The following is a 23,599-nucleotide window of genomic DNA, read 5'->3' on the forward strand; positions in this document are numbered from 1 at the left end:
ATTTGGACAAGAGTGAATTTCAAAGGATGGCGCTGCTTCAGAACTCGTATAATTTCAGGAAGTGTGAATTTGGTAGGTTCACCTTTAAATACAAACTGAATCACATTTCTCCCTCATTACTTTCCAATTTCGAAAAGGTCCTAAGGTCTTTCACAGGCACCACTAGGCAAGCAATTTCTAGAGAGCAGAGGAATACATCCATGGGCCTGCCCTTCCATTTTTGTTTTTAACTCTCCACTTCAAATCCCTTGTGTACAATTTTTAATAAAATACCACCACACTTTTGTGTTTTTGCACTGTCAATCATTTATTTGTTAAACAGCTGAATCTTCGGAGAGAAGGCATTTGCCCACTAGCTGCTGGCTACTCTCCTGTCAGGTCTCTTGGAGATAGCTCTGGATTTGCCAGCGGAAACAACAGCTACTGAGCCAGTTGCTGCAGGTGCCATGGCAACGGCACTAACTTCCACCAAAGCTGCACGGATAGTCTTCATGCGATATCCACGACGGGACCGTCTGCTGGAGCAGTAGCAGCCCATAATCGATAGAAATATAATGAAGGCACAGGTAGTTATTATGACCATGGTGGCAATGGAGAAGGGGAAATGGAGGAAGAACCCTATTGGCAGAAGGGAGGGAAAAGAGGAGTATCAACAGAGGCAGTTCACAGAGATGTTATAAAGCTGGTTGTTCCTTACTTCATCCACATCACAGAACTATTTGTACTTCAAATTTTAGAAAGGCACTGTGCAATAAAATACAGAGCTTACTGGGTGTCAAGGCTTTTAGACCTACAGGCCTCCAGTCTCAAAGTAACTGGTTGTTGCTTTTCAGTGACAAGGAAAGTATACTCTGTTGATGCCAAAAGGCACTTTTGCTGGGGGCAAATACAGGTTTTGGATCTGAGCCCAGGCTCAAATCAAGCCTTACAGAAAGGGGACGTCATCTACTGCATCAATAACAGGCCCTTCTCCACATAGCAGTTTATTGCGGAGTTGGTGCTGTTCACACCTAGTTGTCTTGCACCATGCCTACACAAAATAATGCCATCCCATATGGCCTAAGTGACAGAACCTTGTTCAAATCTCATGGAATTCCTAGGTAACAAACTGAAGGGCCTGTCCCCCTGCTATAAAATGCAAGAGGGCTATTTTTTTGTTCCATCTTATTTCACTCCTAAATATTATGGCCAAAAACATGTCAGAATTTTGTGCAGCTCAATTTGGTTGTTTCATGTTAACGTACATAATTAGTCTTGTCAGTTTAAGTCGTTGCTGTGCTGAAAAATTTATCATTGTGTTTGGACCATTCTCTATTAATTCTGAAGCTCTTACCAGATCCTTCCTTCACTCTCTCCCTCACGATAATAGTCACCCTCTGGTTAGCAGGCAACTCAGCAGCCTGGGGAGCCTTGAGTGTGGCATAGCTGGTCACCACAGACATCGTCTCAGAAGTGCTGTCGTCATTCAGTGTGGAGGAGCTGTTTGTTGGCTTTCCTTTCAGTGCAAGGGGACCAAGCTTGAGGTTGGCTTCTCCAGACAATCCTGCAAGGAGGAAGCACAAATCAAAGGCTCACAAATACAGACCTACTCGCCCATTTGTTGTCACCCCACTGCCTTAACACAGTATTTTCAGCCTTCTCTGTACAGCTCTTGTATAGAAATGAACAGGGCAAGCTGTTTTAACTCTCCTCCAAATATAGGTCATGGTTGGAAAAGTTGTTCCCAGCATTAATGGTGAAACGAGCGAGTGAAGCCATACAAGTTACAAATAAGTGGCTGCTTCTGTCTGGGCACCAAATGGAGCCAGTTGACCAACGGAAGTCAACATGGTGTCCTTCAGATGTAGACTACAATTTCCATCCATCCCTGACCACTGACCATTGTGACTTGGGAATACTGGAAGTTGGAGTCCAACTGCATCTCTGCAGTAGGCAGTCATTCTTTTGAACCTTTTGATTAGCAGGTACATAAAGTCAATGATACAAAATAGGTTTTAGGGAGAGGATTTCACCTTTCTTCTGCTGTTGCCTTCTCTTCCTCTTCTTGCTCTCACATCCACTAGGAGAACCACAACAGGAGCAATCTCCTCCTTCATAGGAACTCCATGATGCAGTAGTGAGGTCATAGGAGCATGCCTTGTTGCGAGGGTCCGCAGAGCCAACAGGCACCGCCTTCAAGTGACATATGAGGTAGATCTAGACAATCAAATTAGGTTGTACATTAGGTTGTCACTCTGTTTCTAGCATTTGTAGGCTAGGGAGGACCTTGCAAAACTAAATCTGACACACACAAGGGCAGGTTCATCTACCCAGTGGCAGAGTGCAAATGCCTGGCATGGAGACTCAAAGACTCTCACCAGCACCGCCCAAACTAGGATGCATCTGATATTGTGGATGTGCCATTCAAGCCCCTTGTGAGATAAATGGGGGGACAGGACAACACGGCCCATGGGCCCTCACAGGATGGGAAAATTGGAAGGCTAACAGAAGGATGCCCTCATCACTCACACAGACTCATTGACGTGAGACAATGTCTCATCCATAAAGTTGACATTAGATTTTCCACATGCTTACTAACTCCACTGTCCCCCCAAACAGCAGTTGACCATAAAACTAGTGTAGTACTAGTCCCATATCAGAGGTTCAGTTCCCTCCCCCCCTTCCCCCTCAACCTGGTGGTTGGAGGCCCCAATGAAGGTGAATGTGTCCAGCTGGAGGCGGCGGATTCCATCTTCCTGTGTGGGGAGGAAACGGGAGTTGCTTTGCTGCCCATCTACAAGGCACCTGCAATACAGACAGAAGCAGGCATGAAGGATCCAATTTCCTCCATCCTATTATTGGCATGAGTGCCACCCTCATGGCAGAGCTGGTCAATTTCTAAACAAGCTAAACATCTATCTTTCAAGAAAAAAGAAGAAGCGAACGTACTCTTATTTCAACAGACATATAGTGTTTAATATCTCTTCCTTTCTTTTGCACAACAACAATTTCTAGCAAACTCTGGATCCAGTTAAGCACAATGGCGGCGGCAGCACATGGCTCTGCTGGTCAGCGCTGAAGGGAGCTGCCCTCCAAAAACATCTGGAAGGCCCATAGCTTTGCCACCCCTAGCTTAGAAGAGCTTTGCCACCCCTAGCTCAAGTCCCATTTTCAATTAACTTCAGTGTTGAATGTGGTCACAGCCATAGAACTGATTTCAGTTTTCTTTCCCCCTGTTGCCATTCCCCCATGCCTGGGCCTGCCACTCCCCATCTCCTACCCATGGTTTGTGATGACTTCGTATTTCACAGAGGACTCAGCGTTTGGCCGGGCAACACACTCATCAATGTAGATCTTCAGAGGAACGTGGCTGCCCTTCCTTACTGATGCTTGGATGTTGATTAGATCCCCAAGATAGTAAGTGGGGTCAGACCTAGGTGCTGACCAGGTACCTGGAAGGAAGAACATAGAATCATTACATACACGTCAGTAAGAAAGCAAGCCAAGAGCCACATCACTACAAGCTCCCTTGCTAGAACACAGCACTTCACCTGCTAGTATTACTTCCAGGTTATTTGGAAGGACTTGGGTTAGATTTCTTTAATGGGCCCCTTCTGTGTAAGCCATTTCCTCCTTGCTGCTGTCCCTTCTCCATTTTAAAACAAATTTCTACTGGTTTTTAAACAAATACAATAACCATTAAACACTTAGCAAGCAGCACATCTAATGGTGCTTGTTTTATCCGCTGTCCCTAGTCATACACTTACACATTCAACATTCAAACATACTGCATAATGTAACCTCGCCACTGACTGATCAGCTGAGGAGGGGCCTATGTGTCTGTGCATGTATGTGTTCTGCAGGAGCATGAGGTGCCCATGCCCAGCCCTGGCAATTAGCTCCTAGTGCAGTGGTTTTCAGCCAGTGTACGGTGGCACCCTGGGGTGCCTTGCATGATGGCCAGGGGTGCCACAGGCAACAGTGGCCTCCAACCCTCTCTTTCCTCCCCTCCCTCCTCTGATGCCTTCTCAAGTCTCTGCTTCTCAAAGGCTTGCACAGCTGCTTATTGCACCAGCCCTGGCCACAAGCTCCCCAGGTGAATGGGGCCTCTGGGGCTGGCCAGGGGGTACTGGTTGCCAGGAGCTGAAGTGGCCTTGGAGTAAGCAAGTGGGCGAGGGAGTCCAGCCAGCCAGTCCACCATCCCTTGCTGTTGGGAATGGACAGGCAAGTGGGAGGCCGGACAGGCAGGTCGGCAGACAGGCATTGCACTGGCCTTGTGTTTGCTGTGTAAGGCCTGCGAGGGAGGGTGTTAGAAAAAGAGAGGGGCTGCCATCTCTGAAGGCAAGGGGTGACATTACTGGGCTCCTGAGTGCCACAGGGGTGCCACAGAAAGAAGGTAGTTGGTCAAGGGAGCCATGGACTCAAAAAGGTTGAAATATTAATAAATGATGGTCACGATGATTTATTTATACCCCGCCCATCTGGCTAGGTTTCCTCAGCCACTCTGGGCGGCTTCCAACAAAATATTAAAATACAATAATTCATTGAATATTAAAAGCTTCCCAAACAGGGCTGCCTTCAGATGTCTTCTAAAAGTCAGATAATTGTTTATTTCTTTGACATCTGGTGGGAGGGCATTCCACAGGGCGGATGCCACTACCGAGAAGGCCCTCTGCCTGGTTCCCTGTAACTTTGCTTCTCACAGTGAGGGAACCGCCAAAAGGCCCTCGGCACTGGATCTCAGTATCCAGGCAGAACAATGGGGGTGAAGATGCTCCTTCAGATATACTGGGCCGAGGCCAAGGGAACTGGCCACGGGTGAATGCAGCCTGTGAGCCAAAGACCACCAGCCATTACTGTATAAAAGCTTACAAAACCCCCCAAAAAACCTTGCAGAGGTGCAAATGGAACACGTGTCCACCAGAAGCAAACGACCCTATAAGAAAACAACTTTTGTTTCCCAAATAAACTATTGTCACCTCTCTCCAACCAATGTTTAATCAAGTGGGCAACTCTGTTCCTAGGTTTAACTAATATTGCAGCTTACTGTAAATTGGAGAGAAGCATGCTAGCCAGCTGATTAAGAGCACTCACTGTCATAGACTTCAAGGGCAAACTCCAAGCGCTGATTTTCCATCACGGTGGATTTGAAAGGGATCCATGTGGGCTGTATTCCAAGTGAGGAGACATTCCATGACCTAGAAGAGGAACCAGGTTTCATCTACTTCCTTCTTATATAATTCAGAAGGCTTATTGCTCTTTCTGTAGGACAGATCTTATGCATCACATGCCTTTTCTTTCTTTTTGCATGCTGTTATTATCCTTGTAGGCCCCCAAAGTACATGGTGTTTTAGCAGCTGCAGACTAAATTGCCACACTTTGCTAAAGATCAAACCTTAGGGATAGACACCAAGACATCTCAACATCTCCTTAACACAATCCATCCATTAAAACATTCTTCCTAGAATGAAAGATGCTACCTTGGCCAGATAGCCAATGGGAGAAGCTAGATCCACACATTTAAGTATTTGGAGACCAGATGTGATCAAAGGCATAAGAGGCATGCTGCCAGAGGTGTTGCAGACCCCTCAGACTTTGCATCTGTTTGGGGGCTGTTTGTGATTTATATGACAAAACAATTTCATGGTTGGCATATTCCTACTAAACATGATTTTATCTGGAGACATTTATGAGTCCTGGATATATTTTGTATACATATGAACCTTGTATCCCATGACTGAATATATGCTACACATTTATGCTACTCATTCTTTTTCTAGCTCTTTTATTTTTATTCTCCTCGGGGCTTTTTTTTCAGCCAGAACTCTCGGGAACTCAGTTCTGGCACCTCTCAGGTGGGTGCCATGGCCATTCTAAGAGAACGAGGGAGGCGTTCATGGTGAGTTCTAGGACCTCCCTTTCTAGAAAAACAGCACTGATTCTCCTTACCGTTATGACTGGGTTTTTTTAATTTAAAAAATGTATTTTAGTTTGCTACTTTGCTTATTGTCTTTTGCAAATCTGAAGAAGAAGAAGAAGAAGAAGGCGAAGGCCCCACCTTCTTTTCTTACATTAATGGGATAGCCCAGCATCTCTCACTTGCACAATATTCCTTCCAGAACCAAGACTTACCTTAGGTAGAAACAATCTATGGGATGTGAGAACTGACTGGTCCGGATCACACCATTTGCAGCGGAAGGTATGTAGTAGAGAACATTTCTATAGTGGATACTGTCTGGGAGGAACTAGGAGCCAGATATAAGTTGTAAGTCTTTAGGATCTTTTACAAGACTGTGAAAGAGATAGCATTTCAGGAAAACCCAATGTTATTGAGCCTATATAAACTCCCAGTCTTCTTACCACCCAGCTGTTCAAAGCAGAAATCAAAGCTATGCAGTACAGAGGCAAGTGCAAACCCCCCAAAGTCCACGGAAGCTGTCATCTACACAGCATAATGCTAGAATGTTAAATTTATATTTTGGTGTCAAACTGCTATGACACAATCAGGTTAAATTTCATGAAAGAGCATTTAAAGAAATTCTGCTCATCACCCTTTGCCCCCCTCATTCAGTTCATGCTCTATTTTAAACCCCATTCAACTCATCCTCTATTTAAAACCTTTTCTTATGAGGCAATAATCAATATTTTATTTATAGACATATTTATGGATATATTTTTAGCCAATTTTGCGCCCCCCCCTTGCCTGCGCCCCTGGTGGGGGCTCACCTTACCACCCCCTAGCTACAGCTCTGTATATAACCCAGACAAGTCACAAAGGATCCTGGAATCCTAGATTTGGAAGGGATCTTTGAGATCCATCTAGTCCAGCTTCCTCAATTCCGTGTAGGTTTTCTTACTTTTCTGATGGCTCCACATGCATGGAGAGGGTATTCGAGCTGCAGCACATCTTGGTAAACAGCAGTCACGGAACAGCCAGATCCCAGGGTCAGTTCATGAACGCCAACAGCCACGCCCGTCCCAAAGAGATCCACCGGCACTGTGATCAATACGTGTGAGCTGCCGCATGACACAGACACTGCAGAAAGCACAAGGACGGGTCATTTAGTGAACACTGACACACATCATTTTACAGTCATGAACAGAACCAATATGTTACTGTAAAGAATATGGCAGCTAGTAGGCAAAGCAGCCTCTCAGCCCTGCATCTTGCTTTCCACAGTGGCTAACCAGACGCCTATTGAAATCCCTGAAATAGGATGCGGGAGAGAGTGGCAGGTACCACATATTTCTCTTGAGGTCTGCCTGACAGCAATTCAATGGATTCTGCTTTTGGCTGCACTAGAACCTAAGTAACTTCTGGCATTTAATTCAAAATGATTGTGGGGAATGGCTCCTTTTGTTGCTTTGTCCAAGTTGTCCAGTGTGCAACTGGAAACCTGGTGCAGTCCAGTCTAATTAATGGGCTTCCTCTTTGTATGCTTCCTCAGAGAGGAAGCCCCACAGAGGTCACATTCCTGATTCAACAGGAAGCTGCTGCTGCCCCACCTTCCAGTGACCTTTGGGCTCTTTCTTCATGGCCAGTTTCCCCACTTCTCATTTTGTGAAACATACCATAGTTTTACATGTATAAGATGCCCCCATGTATAAGACACCCCCTATTTTGGGGGACTCCAAATTAAGAAAACACCCCTCAGCACTACCTGTGTATCAGACGAGCCCCAATTTTAGACCTAATTTTTTGGTAAAAAACCCTAGTCTTATACATGGAAAAATACGGTAACTCATATGTTTGCTCATCACACCCTGGTTACTCCATCCAATAACATTCTGGTATTTCTATCATAAAGGGCTTTTCTCTTCCTCATTCCACATCTATCCCCCATTTTGAGTAACAGCCTGTCTGAAGAAGAGTTCTGGAAAATTCAAATGTTCCCCCTCACCCATTTTAGTTAGCCCTAGCTAGTAAAGCTAGCCTGCTAGCATGAAACAACCTCCCCATGAATTCAATGGAAGTTAAAGAAAGTTGTCCAGTTATCTCCACTTAGATCAGTCAATCAATCCAGGCCAGTACCAGGCAGCTTCATAGTAAACATTTGCCACCAACCACTGCACAGACTAGTTTTTTAATGACCTTATACCTTGGCTGGTTTCATAACAGGAGGAATTTCCTCTAAGAACAACACAAATCATCTAACAGCAAAGACAAAGTCAACACCTATTAAAACCAACCCCATGAGAGTTAGCATACCATTACAAAAAAAGTTTCAACAGTTCCTAGTTAACCCTTCCACACAAGAGAATTTCAACTTCCCCTTCTTCCCCCAGCATTTACCAGAGTTATTTTGGGCAGAAACAGCAGTAGCTAAAAGAAATAAAGCCCACAGCCGTAGGTGGTTCTCCATCCTTCACAGCTACCAGCCAGGTGGGAAAGAAAGTGTCCTCCTCTCCCATTGGCTCCATTTATAGTCCATGCATTGCTCAGGTGTCTCTGCATCCTCCAATGGAACCTGCTCATTCATGGTTCTATTTCCCTTTCTAAACTGGGTAGCCATTTCCTAGCAATTCATTATGAAAGAATTATAATAACCTCAGAGGCGCTGTCCTATGCAAACCGCCTGTGAAAGTTTATCATTGATAATTTGTATATGGAAGACTTGGTGAGTCCTTCATTCTCAGGCTTGAGGACCAAATGGGGGAGCATGTTGAATCATGGCCTATACATATACAACCACTTGGTTGTTTACAGCAATGGAGAGGGGCAGATGCAGTCCTAAATGTACTTATCTGGGAGTATGCTCCATTGAGTCCAATAGGACTAGGATGCATGGTTGGGATTGCAGTCCAAGTCTAACTGTGTTCAGTGGGGCTTATTCCCTAGTAAATGGTAGTAATTGAAGCTGTGCAGCACAAGCCTAAGCATGTCTACTTAGAAGTAAGGCCCACTGAGTTAATTAAGGCTTCAGCCCAGGTGTGTGAATGGGATTACAGTCTTAATCATGGGCAGCTGTTGAGAAGTCAAATGTGTGTAAGATTATTCTGATGTTCCTTTTCAGTTTTTTTCACCACTTTTGCTTCTTGCTCTTGAGTACTCAAGTTATAGAATATTGTGTAAATCAAGAGTTATAGTCAGGTTGAATTTGTATTTCTCTGCTGCCATTATCTTATATCCATAAATTTCAGCTTACTTTAGTAGCATGAAATAATACTTCACCATTCCCTTTTACATCCTAAAATACTGTATTTTATTTACTTATTTCACTTATTAGTCACCTTTTAAAAACAAAAAGTAACTGAAAGCCGCATACAAAATAGTACAAAGATTAAAACATGTTTGAAGCTAAAATTGAATAAAAACCTAAAAACATATTAAAACATGTGAAAGGCAGGTGTAACACATTCCATCCGCTGAAAGAGGCCACAAATATATTGTTGAACGCTACTCCAATCTCTGAGCGGTGAGAGATTCCAGGGGTTCCGGGCACTTACCCAGAGTTTGTGTTTCCTTTTGGAATGAGGCACAATGGACACTGTGGTGTCTTTATGATATGTGGTTTATTTAAAAATATATAAGCCCTACACAAGACAGGAGTGCCTGGCGTGCTTTGGTCCATAGGGTCACGAAGAGTCGGACACTAAACGACTAAACAACAACAAATGCTCTACACAAATCTTGAGTGCCTCAGGTGGTTCGATGGCATCTTGTATGCCTCCTTCCAGTAACTCCTGCAGCCAAGCTAGTGCCAAATGTATTGCTTTGCTTTGGTTTGCTTTGGACCACATCAGCGAGGCTGAGAGGGGTGTCTTGTGGTCTGGGTGGCCCAGGACCTCCACATACACTGCCCAGGCTTGCACTTCGGGGAGGTCATTTCAGTGCTGCTAACACATCAGTTTGACTTCACTCATGGAAGTGCACTTCATTGTCTCTAGAGACAGATAGATGCCAACAACCATTTACACATATTTGCAAGCTATGTCTACGATGGAGGGGTTCACATCATTAACACCTGAAGAAGGTCCTGCTTCTCCCACAGCCACAGCCTTGTATTCCAGTAGAAATGTGACCAATAAGCATACAAAGCCCAGTACCCTAATCTTAAACGTTCACTTGGATTAAGCCATATTGGTTTCAATAAACCTTCTTTCCAAGTAAGTATGTTTATGATTGTGACTTGTGGCTATGTGTGTGGGGGATGCCCTTCTATCCTGGAATAACTGACAGCCTGTGCCTACGCAAATGTTCTCACCCTTGCTTGTTCAATGGAATAATAATAATACTATTATTAATAATATTTATACCCCACCCATCTGGCTGGGTCTCCCCAGCCACTCTGAGTGACTCCCAACAGAATAAAACATCAAACATTAAAAACTTCCCTAAACAGGGAAGTTTCTACCTGTTTCTACTTTATTAAGAACTGTCATTCTGTCAATCTGTACTTTCCTGCAGGGCAGGGACACACATCTACGCACGTTACTTAGCATTACTCAATATCTCTTTCTTGCTATGGGGAAGCAACATGATAAGGGAGGAGTCCCTTGTACCTACCTCTTTGTCACTGCTTGGTTCCTGGTTGTAGTGCTTACATCCCAAGAGCAACCAAGAGGCACATACTGCATCTGAGTAATGATAATGGGACCTCTGCTGGGATTGGTGTTTCTGCTTCTCATCCAAGGACAATGCTGCCTGGACTGTAGTAAGTAGGAAAAGCCTGTCAACTGAATTTCACTCTCTTTAGGTCATAATGATACAGTGCTTCCAAATCTCATTTATTTTCAGGGATATTTTTTTATGTCCCAGAATGGCAGAAATTTGCAGCTTCCCTATAACACTTCACATCAGCTCAAGTATCTCATTGGTCTCCCTCTTGTGTCTCTTCTTTTGCCTCCCTTTTAGTCCTTCTCTTTGTCTCTGCTTTGTCCTGCTTCATCTCTCAAATCAGGTTGCCGGCTTTTGTACTGGTCCAGCAGCAAATACCAGGGGATATAAAAGATAAAAGAAGCTGTGTTGGCCCCTAAGAAAAATCCAAAATCCATAATTGCCAATCAAAATGTCACAAAATAGTATGCAAGCTTTTGAGCTCTCCAGAACCCTGCACCATTTCTAAGGTCTTCCTTCCTTGCTGCACCGCTGCCCCATCTTGTCATTCTGCTATCGGGATGGGGAACCTGCTGCCGTTAGACTTCAACTCCCATCATCCCTGACCATTGGCCATGCTGGATGGGGCTGATGGGAGCTGGAGTCCAACAACATCTAGAAAGCCACAGGCTCCCAATCCCTGCCCTATTGCAGATCACATGGCCTCATGGTGAGGTTGTAATTGTATGATACTTCTTCAGGTAACACACGGGTTGGCACAACAGCAATATAAAATGGATGAGTTTTATTTTTGTATTTATTTGTTTTAAATATTTATACACAGTCCCTTTATCCAATTACTTCAGGGCAGTTTACAGTAACAGCTTGTTAAACTCCATAGCACAATCATTCCTCTGTGCCTCTTATTCTTAGAAATATATACAGTGGTACCTCAGTTTTCGAATGTCTCCATTGACGAACATTTCAGTTTTTGAACACCGTAAACCCAGAAGTAAATGTTTTGTTTTTCGAACATGACTCAGAAATCAAACATGCCAAGCAGCTTCCACTGAGTGCAAGATCCTGAGGCCTAGCTGTCAGCTATTGAGTTTTTGGTTTTCAAACGCTTCAGAACTCGAACGGTCTTCTGGAAAGGATTATATTCGAAAACCAATGTACAGTGGTACCTGTAATTTGTTCCGGAGGTCCATTCTTAACCTGAAGCTGTTCTTAACCTGAGGTACCACTTTAGCTAATGGGGCCTTCCGCTGCCACTGTGCGATTTCTGTTCTCATCCTGAAGCAAAGTTCTTAACCCAAGGTACTATTTCTGGGTTAGCGGAGTCTGTAACCTGAAGCATCTGCAACCCGAGGTACCCCTGTACCACTGTATATAGACAACGTCACTTGTGCTTTTCACATTAGCATCTTGCTGTTAGGTGAATAATGCAAATGGTCCAGCGAAAGGGAAGCTCCTAAAATGAGAGCAACACAAAAAAAAGTCTGTAGAGGGATGAAGAGGAAGATTTCTTTGTTTTGAAATATGCTGGGTTGGGTTTTCCACATCCTTCTATGGACATAGTTGTGTTGCTCTTAATTAGTAGAATGCAGTCAGTCAGTGGCATGTGTGTTTTAGAAGTTATCCCTGGGGAAGATGGCATTAGTTCTGAGTTTTCAAAGAAAGCTACTCCTACAGAGGCAAGGATGATGGTTTTGAATTATCAGCTTCTTATTAGGGTTAAATATCTGTTCTCCAGAATCCAATGCAGAACATGGGTTAAGAAGCAGACCTCTCCCTCAGAGTGATAAAATGAGGTGACAATTGCTGTGTATGCACACATATCTTGGGGGAGAGCTTTTCCTTCTGCTGCTTCCAGAGTTGCCAACTTTAAAAAAAACAACAACCTGATTACTACTCCTGTGATTTTTACAGCAACTTAATCTGCAGACCGTAGCAAGGTGATGATAATGGCGACCTCTTTTCCATTCTTAGTTTTACATGTGGACTTGTGCAAACCAAACTGCTGTTTAATGAGTAAGAGGAAGCCAGACTGGATTTTTTCAGATCAGCTGGCAATCCTAGCTGCTACTATTTACAAGGAAGTAAAACGCAACAAAATAGCTATTACTAAAGGTCATCACACAGCTTCTCTTGGCTTAGAGAGCATAATGTATGTTCCTGCTTGCTTTATTATTATTATATTCACCCCAGCTCTCCACATGATGGAAAATTCCAGGATTGCAGTGCTTACCCAGGAGGGGTGCCAACACAAATTAAATATTGTGGGGGGCCAGGTAAGCCCCGCCCTGCATATTTGATCACATGACACAGTGCATGCACACCATTTGAATCAGAATGTCCATCAACTTTGTGGGAGCCCGGCCACCTCAAATATTTTATTGTGGGGTCTGAAGCCCCCAAGGCCCCTAGGAGTTGACTCCTGTGGTACCCAGGTTTGGTTCCCTTAAAAAGAAGGCCTCTGAAGGCTTTTTGATATTTTGTACTATTTGTGTATTTAAAAAAAATACCCAGGTTGACCATAGGCCATTGAGGTTCAGCATCCAATAGACAGCACCACAAATACTGTTAGTTTATAGAGTCCAGATTCAGCCTACAAGGTACTTACAGATATTAACAGATACTTACAGATACTATTGATACTCCTTTGTCAGGTCCAAGTATTGTGTCAGGGCAAAACAAACTATCCAGACACAACCCAGACTGTCATTATTTTCTGGAGGTATCCAAGCCCATACCAGAAATTTAAAAATACAAAGGCATGTATTGCATGCCTGTAATAATATTAATAGGTCATGATTGCATTTAAGGAGAAATACAAAAGAAAAAAGGGGCACAGTATGGAGCAAAATAATAACAATTAATTTATTAAAGCTGAGGCAGAATCAGAGGTGAGTAAGGCAAGGATTAATGTCAACTTGCATTCCACATAGGACCAATGGACATACAGGTTTTGAAGATCTGCTCTTTCAAAGTGGCTTACAACTCCATTAAAATAAACTTGAATTACAGATGAGGGTTAGGGGTGAGTATGTAATGAGACTTTAGCTATATCATGATTCAGCACTAACTTATCCCATTGATTTAAAGGGAAATGAAGTTCAGCTCAACAGTCAGGGAAGCAGGGCCCAGAGTGAATTGTGGGTTGTCTTGTCAGCATCATTCCAAACTATAGAGCTACTGAAGGACTATACTATGGTCCATCCCTCCCATTTTCTCTTCAAGATAAGTTTTGGGAGAGTGGGGAAAAGGCTCCTCATGTGATTATTGGTCCCCCATTAGCTGTGAGTGAGGAATGGCTCCTCCTGGTGACTGATCTACTGAATAAGATGATGCATTCATCCACAGCCTATCACAAATCCACCACATGTGAATGTAATCTCATTACATGTTGATGGATCTTCACGGGGACTTTATTTAATTGCAAAAATGATTCAGAAATGTAAGGAACTGAACTTAAGACTAGAAAAAGGAGAAATAAAGACGCTGAAATTGACAGATTTGTACATCTCCAGTAACCACAGTTTCCGGTTAAAGACTGCCAATAACTAGGCACAGGAAATGCCCCTGCCTGTTACTCAGGAGAGCTGGTGCTGTTTATTGGAGTAAGCAGTCCAGAGCATTCCATACTAAGTGTTTTGCATGGAATTGCCACGCTTGGATCACACACCTTTTACGGAGCATACACACAGCCCTCTCCCAATTCTCCAACTAAGCATACGTTTGCCATTTCTTTTCTGGTCACTGTTGAGAGCTCCTAGTATTTTATTCATCCCTAACTCACTCCACCTATCCCTGCCCTGCAACTGCACTCCACAAATGGGTCCCTGCTGCAAGTACTGCATGCCTCAGAGGTGCACTTAGCTTGTACTAGAAAGTGGGCTTTTAGTGTTGCAGCTCCAGTCCTTTGGAATCAATTACCAGCCAAACTTGGGCAGGTGCCTTGTGTCATGATGATTAGGTATCTACTGAAGGCATTTTTTAATATATATTTTTTGCTAGACAAGGCTTTCACTGAAGGGTGACCCAGGCATTTATGGAATATTAATTGTGTATCTGCAGAAATGTATTTATTGGTTTTTAAAATAATCTGTGGATATGGTTCTTCTTGCTTTTAGAACTTGTGTTTTATTCTACTTTTGTTGACTTGGATCATTTCATGGTGTGAAGTGGTTTATAAATTTGTTTTAAAGATTAACAAGTAAATAAGAAATCATGGAATTTGGCCCAGGAGACAATTTTGCAGGGCAGTTTTTCCTTCCTAACAAACAGAAGGCTATCTGAGAAGGTTCTAGTTACAGATAGGTAGCCATGTTGGTCTGCCATAGTCAAAACAAAAAAAATTCCTTCCAGTAGCACCTTAAAGACCAACTAAGTCAGTTCTTGGTATGAGCTTTCGTGTGTGTGCATGCACACGAAAGCTCATACCAAGAACTGACTTAGTTGGTCTTTAAGGTGCTACTGGAAGGAATTTTTTTTGTTTTGAGAAGGTTCTGTGAGAGAGATACCAGTGGGCTTAATTTCAACCACTTCCCAGATTTCACGCCCAATGCTGAATGCTGAACACTTCCCAGATGTCATGCCCAATGCTGAATGCTGAACACTTCCCAGATGTCATGCCCAATGCTGAATGCTGAACACTTTCCAGATGTCACGCCCAATGCTGAATTCCCAAAAAGCCTGAAGCTTTCCTGCTAGGAATAGTTGGCAAGGAAATAAAAAAGAGGATAAAAATCTGTTTCTATATGCCACAACGGCCACTAGAACTATGTTAGCCCAAAGCTGGAAAATGGAATTAATACCTACTATAAATGACTGGCAGAGCAAGATGATAAATTATGCTGAACTAGCTAGAATAACAGGGACGCGGGTGGCGCTGTGGGTAAAACCTCAGCGCCTAGGGCTTGCCGATTGCATGGTCAGTGGTTCAAATCCCCGCGGCAGGGTGAGCTCCTGTCTTTCGGTCCCAGCTCCTGCCCACCTAGCAGTTCAAAAGCACCCCTAAGTGCAAGTAGATAAATAGGTACCGCTTTCTAGCGGGAAGGTAAACGGCGTTTCCGTGTGCTGCGCTGGTGCCGGCTCGCCAGAGCAGCTTCATCACGCTGGCCACGTGACCCGGAAGTGTCTCTGGACAGCGCTGGCCCCCGGCCTCTTAAGTGAGATGGGCGCACAACCCTAGAGTCGGACATGACTGGCCCGTACGGGCAGGGGTACCTTTACCTTTTTAGCTAGAATAACAGGAAGATTAAGAGACCAGGATGACCAGAAGTTTCATGAAAATTGGAACAAATATCTGACGTATATAAGAGATAAGTATAGAACTTCGATGACTCTGCCAGGGTTAGAACAACTCTAACAGTGTTTGGCAAATATGTAAAGGAGATAAAACATGTAACTTTAGAAATTATCTGATACTTACCAATGAAGTGAAGGGAAGTCCGAGGCTCGGCGGAGCCTAAAATAACTGTGTACTATATATATGATTCTTGTAATAGCTATGTTATATGCAACTTATGTAATCTAGACTGTATATATGTATAATCAATGGAAAACCAATAAAAATTTATATTAAAAAAGGAGACAATTTTGCAGGGCAGTTTTTCCTTCCTAACAAACAGAAGGCTATCTGAGAAGGTTCTGTGGGAGAGATGCCAGTGGGCTTAATTTCAGCCACTTCCCAGATGTCACGCCCAATGCTGAATGCAGGCAGCACTGCCTGGTCTCTGTAAGGAGCGTGTCACACTTCACAAACAAATGGCCATTTTCCCATGAATGGTGATTAACCTTCACTTTCACTGGTATCACCTTGTGGAAGTCACAGAGATAAACAAATTAAATAATACCAGAGATGATGTGGCAACTGAAAAGCAAAAGATTGGGAGGGAGGGAACTGGAACTGCACTTGCAGGTTATATAAAGGAAGCCCAAACAGGCTTTCGACCTGCGCCAACTTCTGGTGTTCTTGGAAACGTCAAAGAAAAACACACTCACTCCAGTCCAAAATGTCCCTCTCGGCTGTTGTCCTTTTGTGCATGTTTTGCACAGTGACCAGTGAGGCTTGCGGTGAGTATTAAAAAGCTTAGGGTGCTTCCAGAGGGAAGTACTGCCAATGGGTTCTTGAGGTTTCACAAGCAGGTTGTTGGAGACAAGGTCTTCAGAAACCAAATGGATTTCCTCCTGGGAAGGGTAAATCTGGACTAAATGGTGTGGGTGTGTGACATGGGTGGACTAGCATTTTATGATAACAATGTCGCAAGGAAGCTGCAGAAAACCTTGAATCAATGAGGAGCACTTGTCCCATGATATATACCTGTCTGTAAGCACCCTTAGTTACCACAGAGCCCCATTCAATGTGGGCAGGATTTAAAAGGTGCTTCCACAATACTTATAGTGCCGATAGAAGTCTGGCAGGAGTCATTCCTGCATTCTTTTAGATGTATCTCAATCTGCTCGGGAACATGGTTTATTTTCATTAGCCAGTTTATCAGCACGCTCCTGATGTTTTTACTGAAGCTATTATAGTGGTATTGTGCTTTTATGTTGTACACCACCCTGTTATATTTTACATGACATTGCAGTTTATAAGTATTATTATTAATAATAATAATAATAATAATAATAATAATAATAATAATAATAATTTATTATTTATACCCCGCCCATCTGGCTGAGTTTCCCCAGCCACTCTGGGCGGCTGCCAATCAAATGTTAAAAACAGTACAGCGTTAAATGTTTAAATAACATTTTAAAAAATAAAATGCATTTTGTCATAAGTTGAATTGCAGTCCTACTGAAAAGTTACGTAAGTGCTCTGGGGGCAGTTGTTGCTTCTTGATGAACTTCTGCTTTTCTCGGTTCCAGCTGTCCCCAGTGCTCAGCAGTGGCTGGTTACAGGTCTCCAGACTCAGCTAGAAAATGGCGTGAAGCAGCAGAGTTCACCCAGTCCAAGTGTCGTGATGGCTTTGAACCTGGCTGGAGGTCGAGATTCCACAGCAACAAAGCGGTTGATCCAGGATATCAAGGGTATAAAAGGTGGGATGTCGAGAATGAGAGGTGTCAGCTTCCCCTAGTTGTCCAATTGGAGCACTAGAGGTTTGTGAACCAAGCCATGCTTGTTTGGATACACAATATCTGTCTTTCCCCATCTCTTTCTGCAGAGATGACCTCTGGCAAAGTGGCACTTTATGCCCTATCTCTCCAATCATCCTGTGTGGATCCGAAGAATGTCCCAACAGCAGGGGGACGTGTCAATATGGTCAGTGCCTTGGAAGAAAAAACCAATGAAGAGATCAAACATTACTGTAAGAAGACAAATGGCTGCTGAACTCCTCCCATCCTTCCAATGTTAGGCTGTGTCCTCTCCCAGCTCTTGCATGGATGGTGGCTTTCAGCTGAGTTTGAGAGGCCCGAATCCTTCAGGAATGTCTCCCTGATATGCTACCAATAATATGCCCTTGGATGTGCTCCCAAAACACTGGCTACTTATAACCACCTAGTGCAGTGGCTCCCAATGGGTGGTCCACAGATACCAGGGGGGTCCGTATAACCCACCCAGAGGTCTATGGCATCATTCGCAGAACAACAACTACCATAGAGGTATCAACATTTTCAAAAGCAAGGGGTCCATGGCTTGGCTTTTGGGAAACAGGGGGCCCACAGTACTTAGCTAATTGGGAACTACTGACCTAGTGTGACTGAACCGAGCACCCATCTTTGCCATTTGAGGATAACCACGTCCCTAGTCATTATAAGAACCCCAAAGAGCGCTGGGCTGAGCATGGGAGCCTGCTGCAGTCAGGAAGCAGCTGCAATGGATAACACACAGCTATGTTTGTTGCAGATGACACTGGAACCCCCAAGACTACCAACTACCAACTGGCTCTAGATATCCTGGCCCTGTGTGTGGAAAAGAGTGCGGATGCCAAAAATGCTGCCGCCACCCTCATTAAGATTGTAAAAGGCTGCCAGAGCAAGGGCTGCTTTGGTGTAGGTAAGATTACCACACTTGTACATACTTTTTTTTTAAAAAAAGTAATTTTCAGTTTTACGTTTATTCTGCCCTTTCTCCAAGAAGTTTAGTCAGGACAGTGTACACACTTATCCTTGCAATAAGTAAGCCACAGTAGGGTGAGATGGAGACTTGCCCAAGGTCACACATGGGGAGTTTTATGGCTTAGTGGGGTTTGAGAGTCAGGGACTCCTAGTGCAAAATCCTGCCGTGTGGTGCAATTTGACCTGCTTCCTTCCAGTGCCTGCTCTTCAACAGCCTTCATGCTCCACAGCTGCAGGGCTGACCTCCTTCACCTTGCCTAGTGTCCCTTCCGTGGGTCATCCTTTGCTGAGCAGGACATCAGAAAGAGAGATTTGCCCTGGTGCTCCCTATAGTCTCAGTAGGCAGGGCTATTTGTCTAGAAAAAAGAGGTGACAGAACTCGCCGTGAACACCTACTTCATTTTCTTAGAATGGCAATGGTGCCCACCTGAGAGGTGCCAGGACTGAGTTCCGGCAAGTTCCGGCTGAATAAAAGCTCTGTCGGTAGGCAATGATGACATGTGATTTGCAGATACTGCAGCCATGGTGGCTTTGGCACTGTCTTGTGTGCATGACGGAATGAGCAAGGGGAGCAAGATGGAGGGAGCCATTGCTGAGACGCTACGTGTGATCACAGCACAAATCCTTGACTCACAACAGGAGAGTGGCATCATTGGAAACATCTATAGCACTGGGCTGGCAATGCAGGTATGTCTCTTGCCATGCATCAGAAGATGAAGCAAGGAGCATGTTCATCACCATTCGGTGTGTGTGTGTCCCATTGCCTTCTCTCCACTGCAAGCTTCTCTCTCTTGCTTGCTTTCCAGGCACTCAGTGTCACCAGTGAGTTCTACCCTGCTGGAGCATGGAAATGCACCAAGACCATCGATGAAGTGCTGAGGAAGATGTATGAGGGAGCCTTTACTAATCCTGAGGCGGGTTCTCAAATCCTGCCTTCTCTAGTGGGCAAAACATACTTGGATGTTGTGACTCTGAATTGCTTCTCAGGTAAGGCTGCACCTCGCTGAGTGTTGACCTGAGCCAATGCAAGAGCAGCTTACAAGTTCCTAAAGGTATTGAACTGCAGCTTCAGACTTTTGGCACATAGGAAAGGCAAGGCCTAAATTAATCTGTTTTCCAACATAACCTTTTCATGCTGCTAGGAAAAAAGCCAAGTAGGGTTGTCAGCCTTTTTCCCTGACATATCTCCTGCACCTCTAACAGCTGCATGGCAAATCTAGTTTCCCTATCATCACTAAATTTCCTTGATAGAAAAACTTGAACTGTATCTGTTGAGCAATGAATAAAGGCACTGTGAGAAGTGAAGTTACAGGGAACCAGGCAGGAGGCCTTCTTGGTAGTGGTGTCTGCCCTGGTGGAATGCCCTCCCATCATTGTCTCATAAAAGTCAAATAGGCAATCCTGTTCAGGGAGCTTTTTTAAATGTTTGATGTTTTTAATATTCTGTTGGGAGCCGCCCAGAGTGGCTGGGGCAACCCAGTCAGATGGGTGGCATATAAATAATAAAATTACTTTTACTACTACACAATATGTTTGATATGCAAATGTTGGAAGTGGCATTAGGGCTAGTCCTTTCATGCACGCCCCTCCTGCACCTGTTCGCTTGAATGCATGTGCAGAGCTTATGACAAGAAAGGGCACTAATAGTGCAGTGGTAAAATCTTCAGCTCATTTTCCCAACAAGGCTTAGATCATGTCATGGGCTCCCCACTAGCTCTGGGACTACAGGACTGGCTTTAGGTATTAAGGGCATCATGAGGTATCTGCTTTCTCCTGTCTTTTTGCACAGATCCTAACATTACAGTGCACTACACTGTAATCAATCAGCTAATAGGACCCTATTTCAACTACTCCATAACAGTGAAGGTGCCCAAGGGCTCCGTATTGCTTGCTGCCTTGGAAGCTGCTCAGCGTCTTAATCCCACTATATTCAGGTAAAGAATTGAGGCCTGGCAGGGGTGTGTGAGCGAATGTGTCAACTCTAGCATTTCATGGGGGCGGTGAAATCCAGGATGAAAAATTGTGAAAATTTATTCTTTAAAAATAAGCTAATACCATGATTTGAGGGACACCGAATATCATTTTTAAACACTAGATTTTGGTGAATTGTTTCTGAAACTTTTGGGATACTTCCCTTTTTTCTTCCCTTAAAAATTTTTTTCGGAAATTTATTCCTCCTCAAATGATAGATTTCCCCCTTTTACTTACAGCTTTCAAACAGAATCAACTTCCTGGGGGCCCATGGTTATTTCTATCCATGGTGTCAATGGCAGCACCGATGACAAGACCTACTGGCAGTTCTTGAGTGGCAACAAACCCCTTGACCAAGGTGGAGTGTCTGATGAAGAAATCTTTTGAGTCATAAGAAATACAAAATGGCCGTTTGCAGTCACAAGGGAGCATGTTCTCCAGATAACTTCCGCAGTTAATGGCAGTATTTCCTCTATTATGTTTGAATTGTTAGTAGGACAGAGAGCAAAACCAGCAGCAGGGCTGTGCCTGTGTTGTTCGTATATACAATTAAAGTGGCAAGGAGCAAGGGGGACCATTGATATTCAAATCTCACCTATTAATAAATGGTGAGACACAAGACAAGATCAAGGAAGTTGCCTTGGCAGTGACTGGAGTCCATGGGTACAGGCTAAAGAAGGTTAGGGAGACAGATGCTTTAGTGAGGTTACCAGCTCAAAAGTTGGCGTTGCTCAGGAGCTGGATTTGAATGAGATAACTTTTATTATTATTTATTTCATTTATAAATTGCTTCCCATGAGACACTGTGAAGTGATTTACAAGATCATAACATGCTATGTGTGATGTAAAAAGAGATAAAATCGATAACAGATATATATAAAAAAATTACTAGAAAATTTAATATAACAGCAGTACATACAAATAACAATACAATTCAGATCTGGAACAGATACCAACTTGTATAAAGAGATTAGAAGACTTGATTAAAGAGGACATCTGATATCCAATGGGAGTCAAAGTCAGATTTGAATACTAAGCTGAGGCTTGAGGTACAGTAGCAAGGCAAAAAGGATATGACATAGAGAAGGCTGTGAAGGCTGTGGGATAATAAATTTATTTATGTAGTTCACCTTTCATGTGCTCTCCCAGCAGTGGTAGGCTCTCTGTTTTTCATCTTCAGCTGATGGTACACATCCAGCATAAAACAAGCATGTGCTAGCTACAATGTTGAAGGCAGTAGTCAACAAATGTATCTGATGGGAAACTGACTCCTATGCCTGCAGATTCCTGCATTTCAGGGGGTTGGGCTAGATGACCCTTGGGGTCCCTTCTAATTCTATGATTTTATGAAAAAGCTATATTTCCAAGCTGTAGAGCACTACTTACTTTTCAACATCACCGCTTTGTGTCTCCAGGTGTTGGCAGCTACAAGCCCACGGACAATGAACATATTGTGGCCAAATTCAGTACATACTGAGCAACCAGCTGCCAATAGGAAGAACTACTTCAAAGAAATATTTACCAAAGTATAGTTCCTGCTCCAGGTTAAAGAGATGTGGCAGCTTATTTGAAGATGCAACATTCAGCCATGCTGCATGCTACATAAGAACATATGCACTATCTTGCAGTTCTGACAAGTTATAAATAAAGCAGTTGGATTCCTGTGTATCATACTGTGCATATTTCAGATTGTTCTACACCTTGGTATCAATTTCAGTTAAGCACTGATTTCATTTATATTCACAAAGTAAGAATGGTCTATGCCAGACAAAAATAGGGGTAAATATGATTTCTATCTTTTGCTTCCTTCTGTATTGGATTACTTCTGATGAGATAGTATGAAGATATGGAAAAACTATTCTACCTGCCAATTTTTAACCAGTAGATAGGCACCAAAATCAATGAAGAAAAGCTAGCATGGAATGTTTCTGTTAGAGTATGAAATGCTTTTCTATTCAAAATGCAAAAAAGTTGAATAATAACAAAGATACAACCAACAAGAGAAATACATCATAACTCTGAAGCAGCAGTAATATGAAAACTAATAAGCTAACCAAGGTACGCTCTCTCAAACTGTCAAGTTTTAATGATTTGGCAGAAGAGTATCTGGATGTCCACAAGGCACATTTCCCTAGACAGGGAGCTCCAAAGAGATAGCTCAAGATCTGAGAAGGGCTTGCTCCAAATTCCTGCCCATCTCATGTTGGAAGTGAAGTTCTTTTTTCTTCCAGTGGGAAACAGGGTAATGCCCAAAGAGCACATTGTACATAAACGAATACTGGGGAATAAAAATACATAAAAAGCCACAAAGTGGTTAATATTATATGCAAGGATTACAATACGCAAGACTTAAATTAACTACAGCCATTGCTGTACCCTACCCTAGCATACCTAAATTCCAGCAGTTCTCTAATTTTACTACATAATCACAGCTGTCCTGTCCTGACTGCAGGGCATTTCCATGTGAGAGATCACAGCTACCATTCTAGAAAACAGGTTTCTGAGGTTTTAGTTGCATATTACTAAAGATCAACTTGGTGCATGGGTGTAGCTGCCCCCCCAATCAATAAAAATACAACAAACTGAGGTTCTGCCCCCCCAACAAAAGACTTGCCCCCCCAAATCCTGACTACGTCCATGACTTGGTGCCCTGAATCTAGAACCCAAAAACTATTTCAAGAAAAAGAAAGAAGGAAAATGTTTGCAGGGTCCCCTACTTAAAATGAAGTTGCTCCCAGTGACCTTTAATGTGCCACCAGGTTCTTTGCTGCGATAGAGACTGCAAGCTAAGTTGTAGCACCCAGGGCCAGATTTAGGTTTGATGAGGCCCCTAAGCTACTGAAGGTAATGAGCTTAGCTGTCAACGTTTCCCTTTTTTAAAGGGAAATTCCCTTATTCCGAATAGGATTCCTCGCAAGAAAAGGGAAAAGTTGACAGCTATGGTAATGAGGCCCTTTATATGTCCAGCTGTCCTTTGTCAACAACAAATTGTCGCTGTTTTTTGTGTTGAATATATGCTATATGGTAATTTATGGACGTAAT

The 23,599-nt window shown here is 43.4% G+C and overlaps 2 protein-coding genes across 3 annotated transcripts; one reads left to right on the forward strand and one right to left on the reverse strand.

Annotated features, from left to right (window-relative positions):
- Positions 1 to 281: 281 nt before the first annotated feature.
- On the reverse strand, positions 282 to 8,342 carry OOSP3 (oocyte secreted protein family member 3; the record flags this gene model as incomplete). Its single annotated transcript, XM_083728003.1, has 9 exons — positions 282 to 618; positions 1,334 to 1,543; positions 2,013 to 2,196; positions 2,673 to 2,784; positions 3,260 to 3,431; positions 5,074 to 5,177; positions 6,112 to 6,224; positions 6,837 to 7,015; positions 8,273 to 8,342. 9 exons carry the CDS (start codon positions 8,340 to 8,342, stop codon positions 353 to 355), a joined length of 1,410 nt encoding a protein of 469 aa, XP_083584129.1. The 3' UTR covers positions 282 to 352.
- A 2,166-nt stretch (positions 8,343 to 10,508) lies between these two features.
- On the forward strand, positions 10,509 to 22,225 carry CBLIF (cobalamin binding intrinsic factor). Of its 2 annotated transcripts, none has more exons than XM_083700523.1 (9): positions 10,509 to 10,634; positions 17,396 to 17,566; positions 17,692 to 17,835; positions 18,375 to 18,524; positions 19,098 to 19,273; positions 19,393 to 19,573; positions 20,376 to 20,520; positions 20,797 to 20,915; positions 21,973 to 22,225. In XM_083700523.1, the coding sequence occupies exons 1-9, from the start codon at positions 10,565 to 10,567 to the stop codon at positions 22,032 to 22,034; spliced, it is 1,218 nt and encodes a 405-aa protein (XP_083556649.1). In that variant the 5' UTR covers positions 10,509 to 10,564; the 3' UTR covers positions 22,035 to 22,225. The 2 variants fall into 2 exon arrangements, with proteins under 2 accessions (XP_083556649.1, XP_083556650.1); XM_083700524.1 differs by lacking the exon at positions 10,509 to 10,634 and adding an exon at positions 16,439 to 16,597.
- Positions 22,226 to 23,599: the final 1,374 nt, after the last annotated feature.

The sequence above is a fragment of the Podarcis gaigeae genome, assembly GCF_964106915.1.
Source record: "Podarcis gaigeae genome assembly, chromosome: 1".
In the NCBI taxonomy this organism is placed as follows: domain Eukaryota; kingdom Metazoa; phylum Chordata; class Lepidosauria; order Squamata; family Lacertidae; genus Podarcis; species Podarcis gaigeae.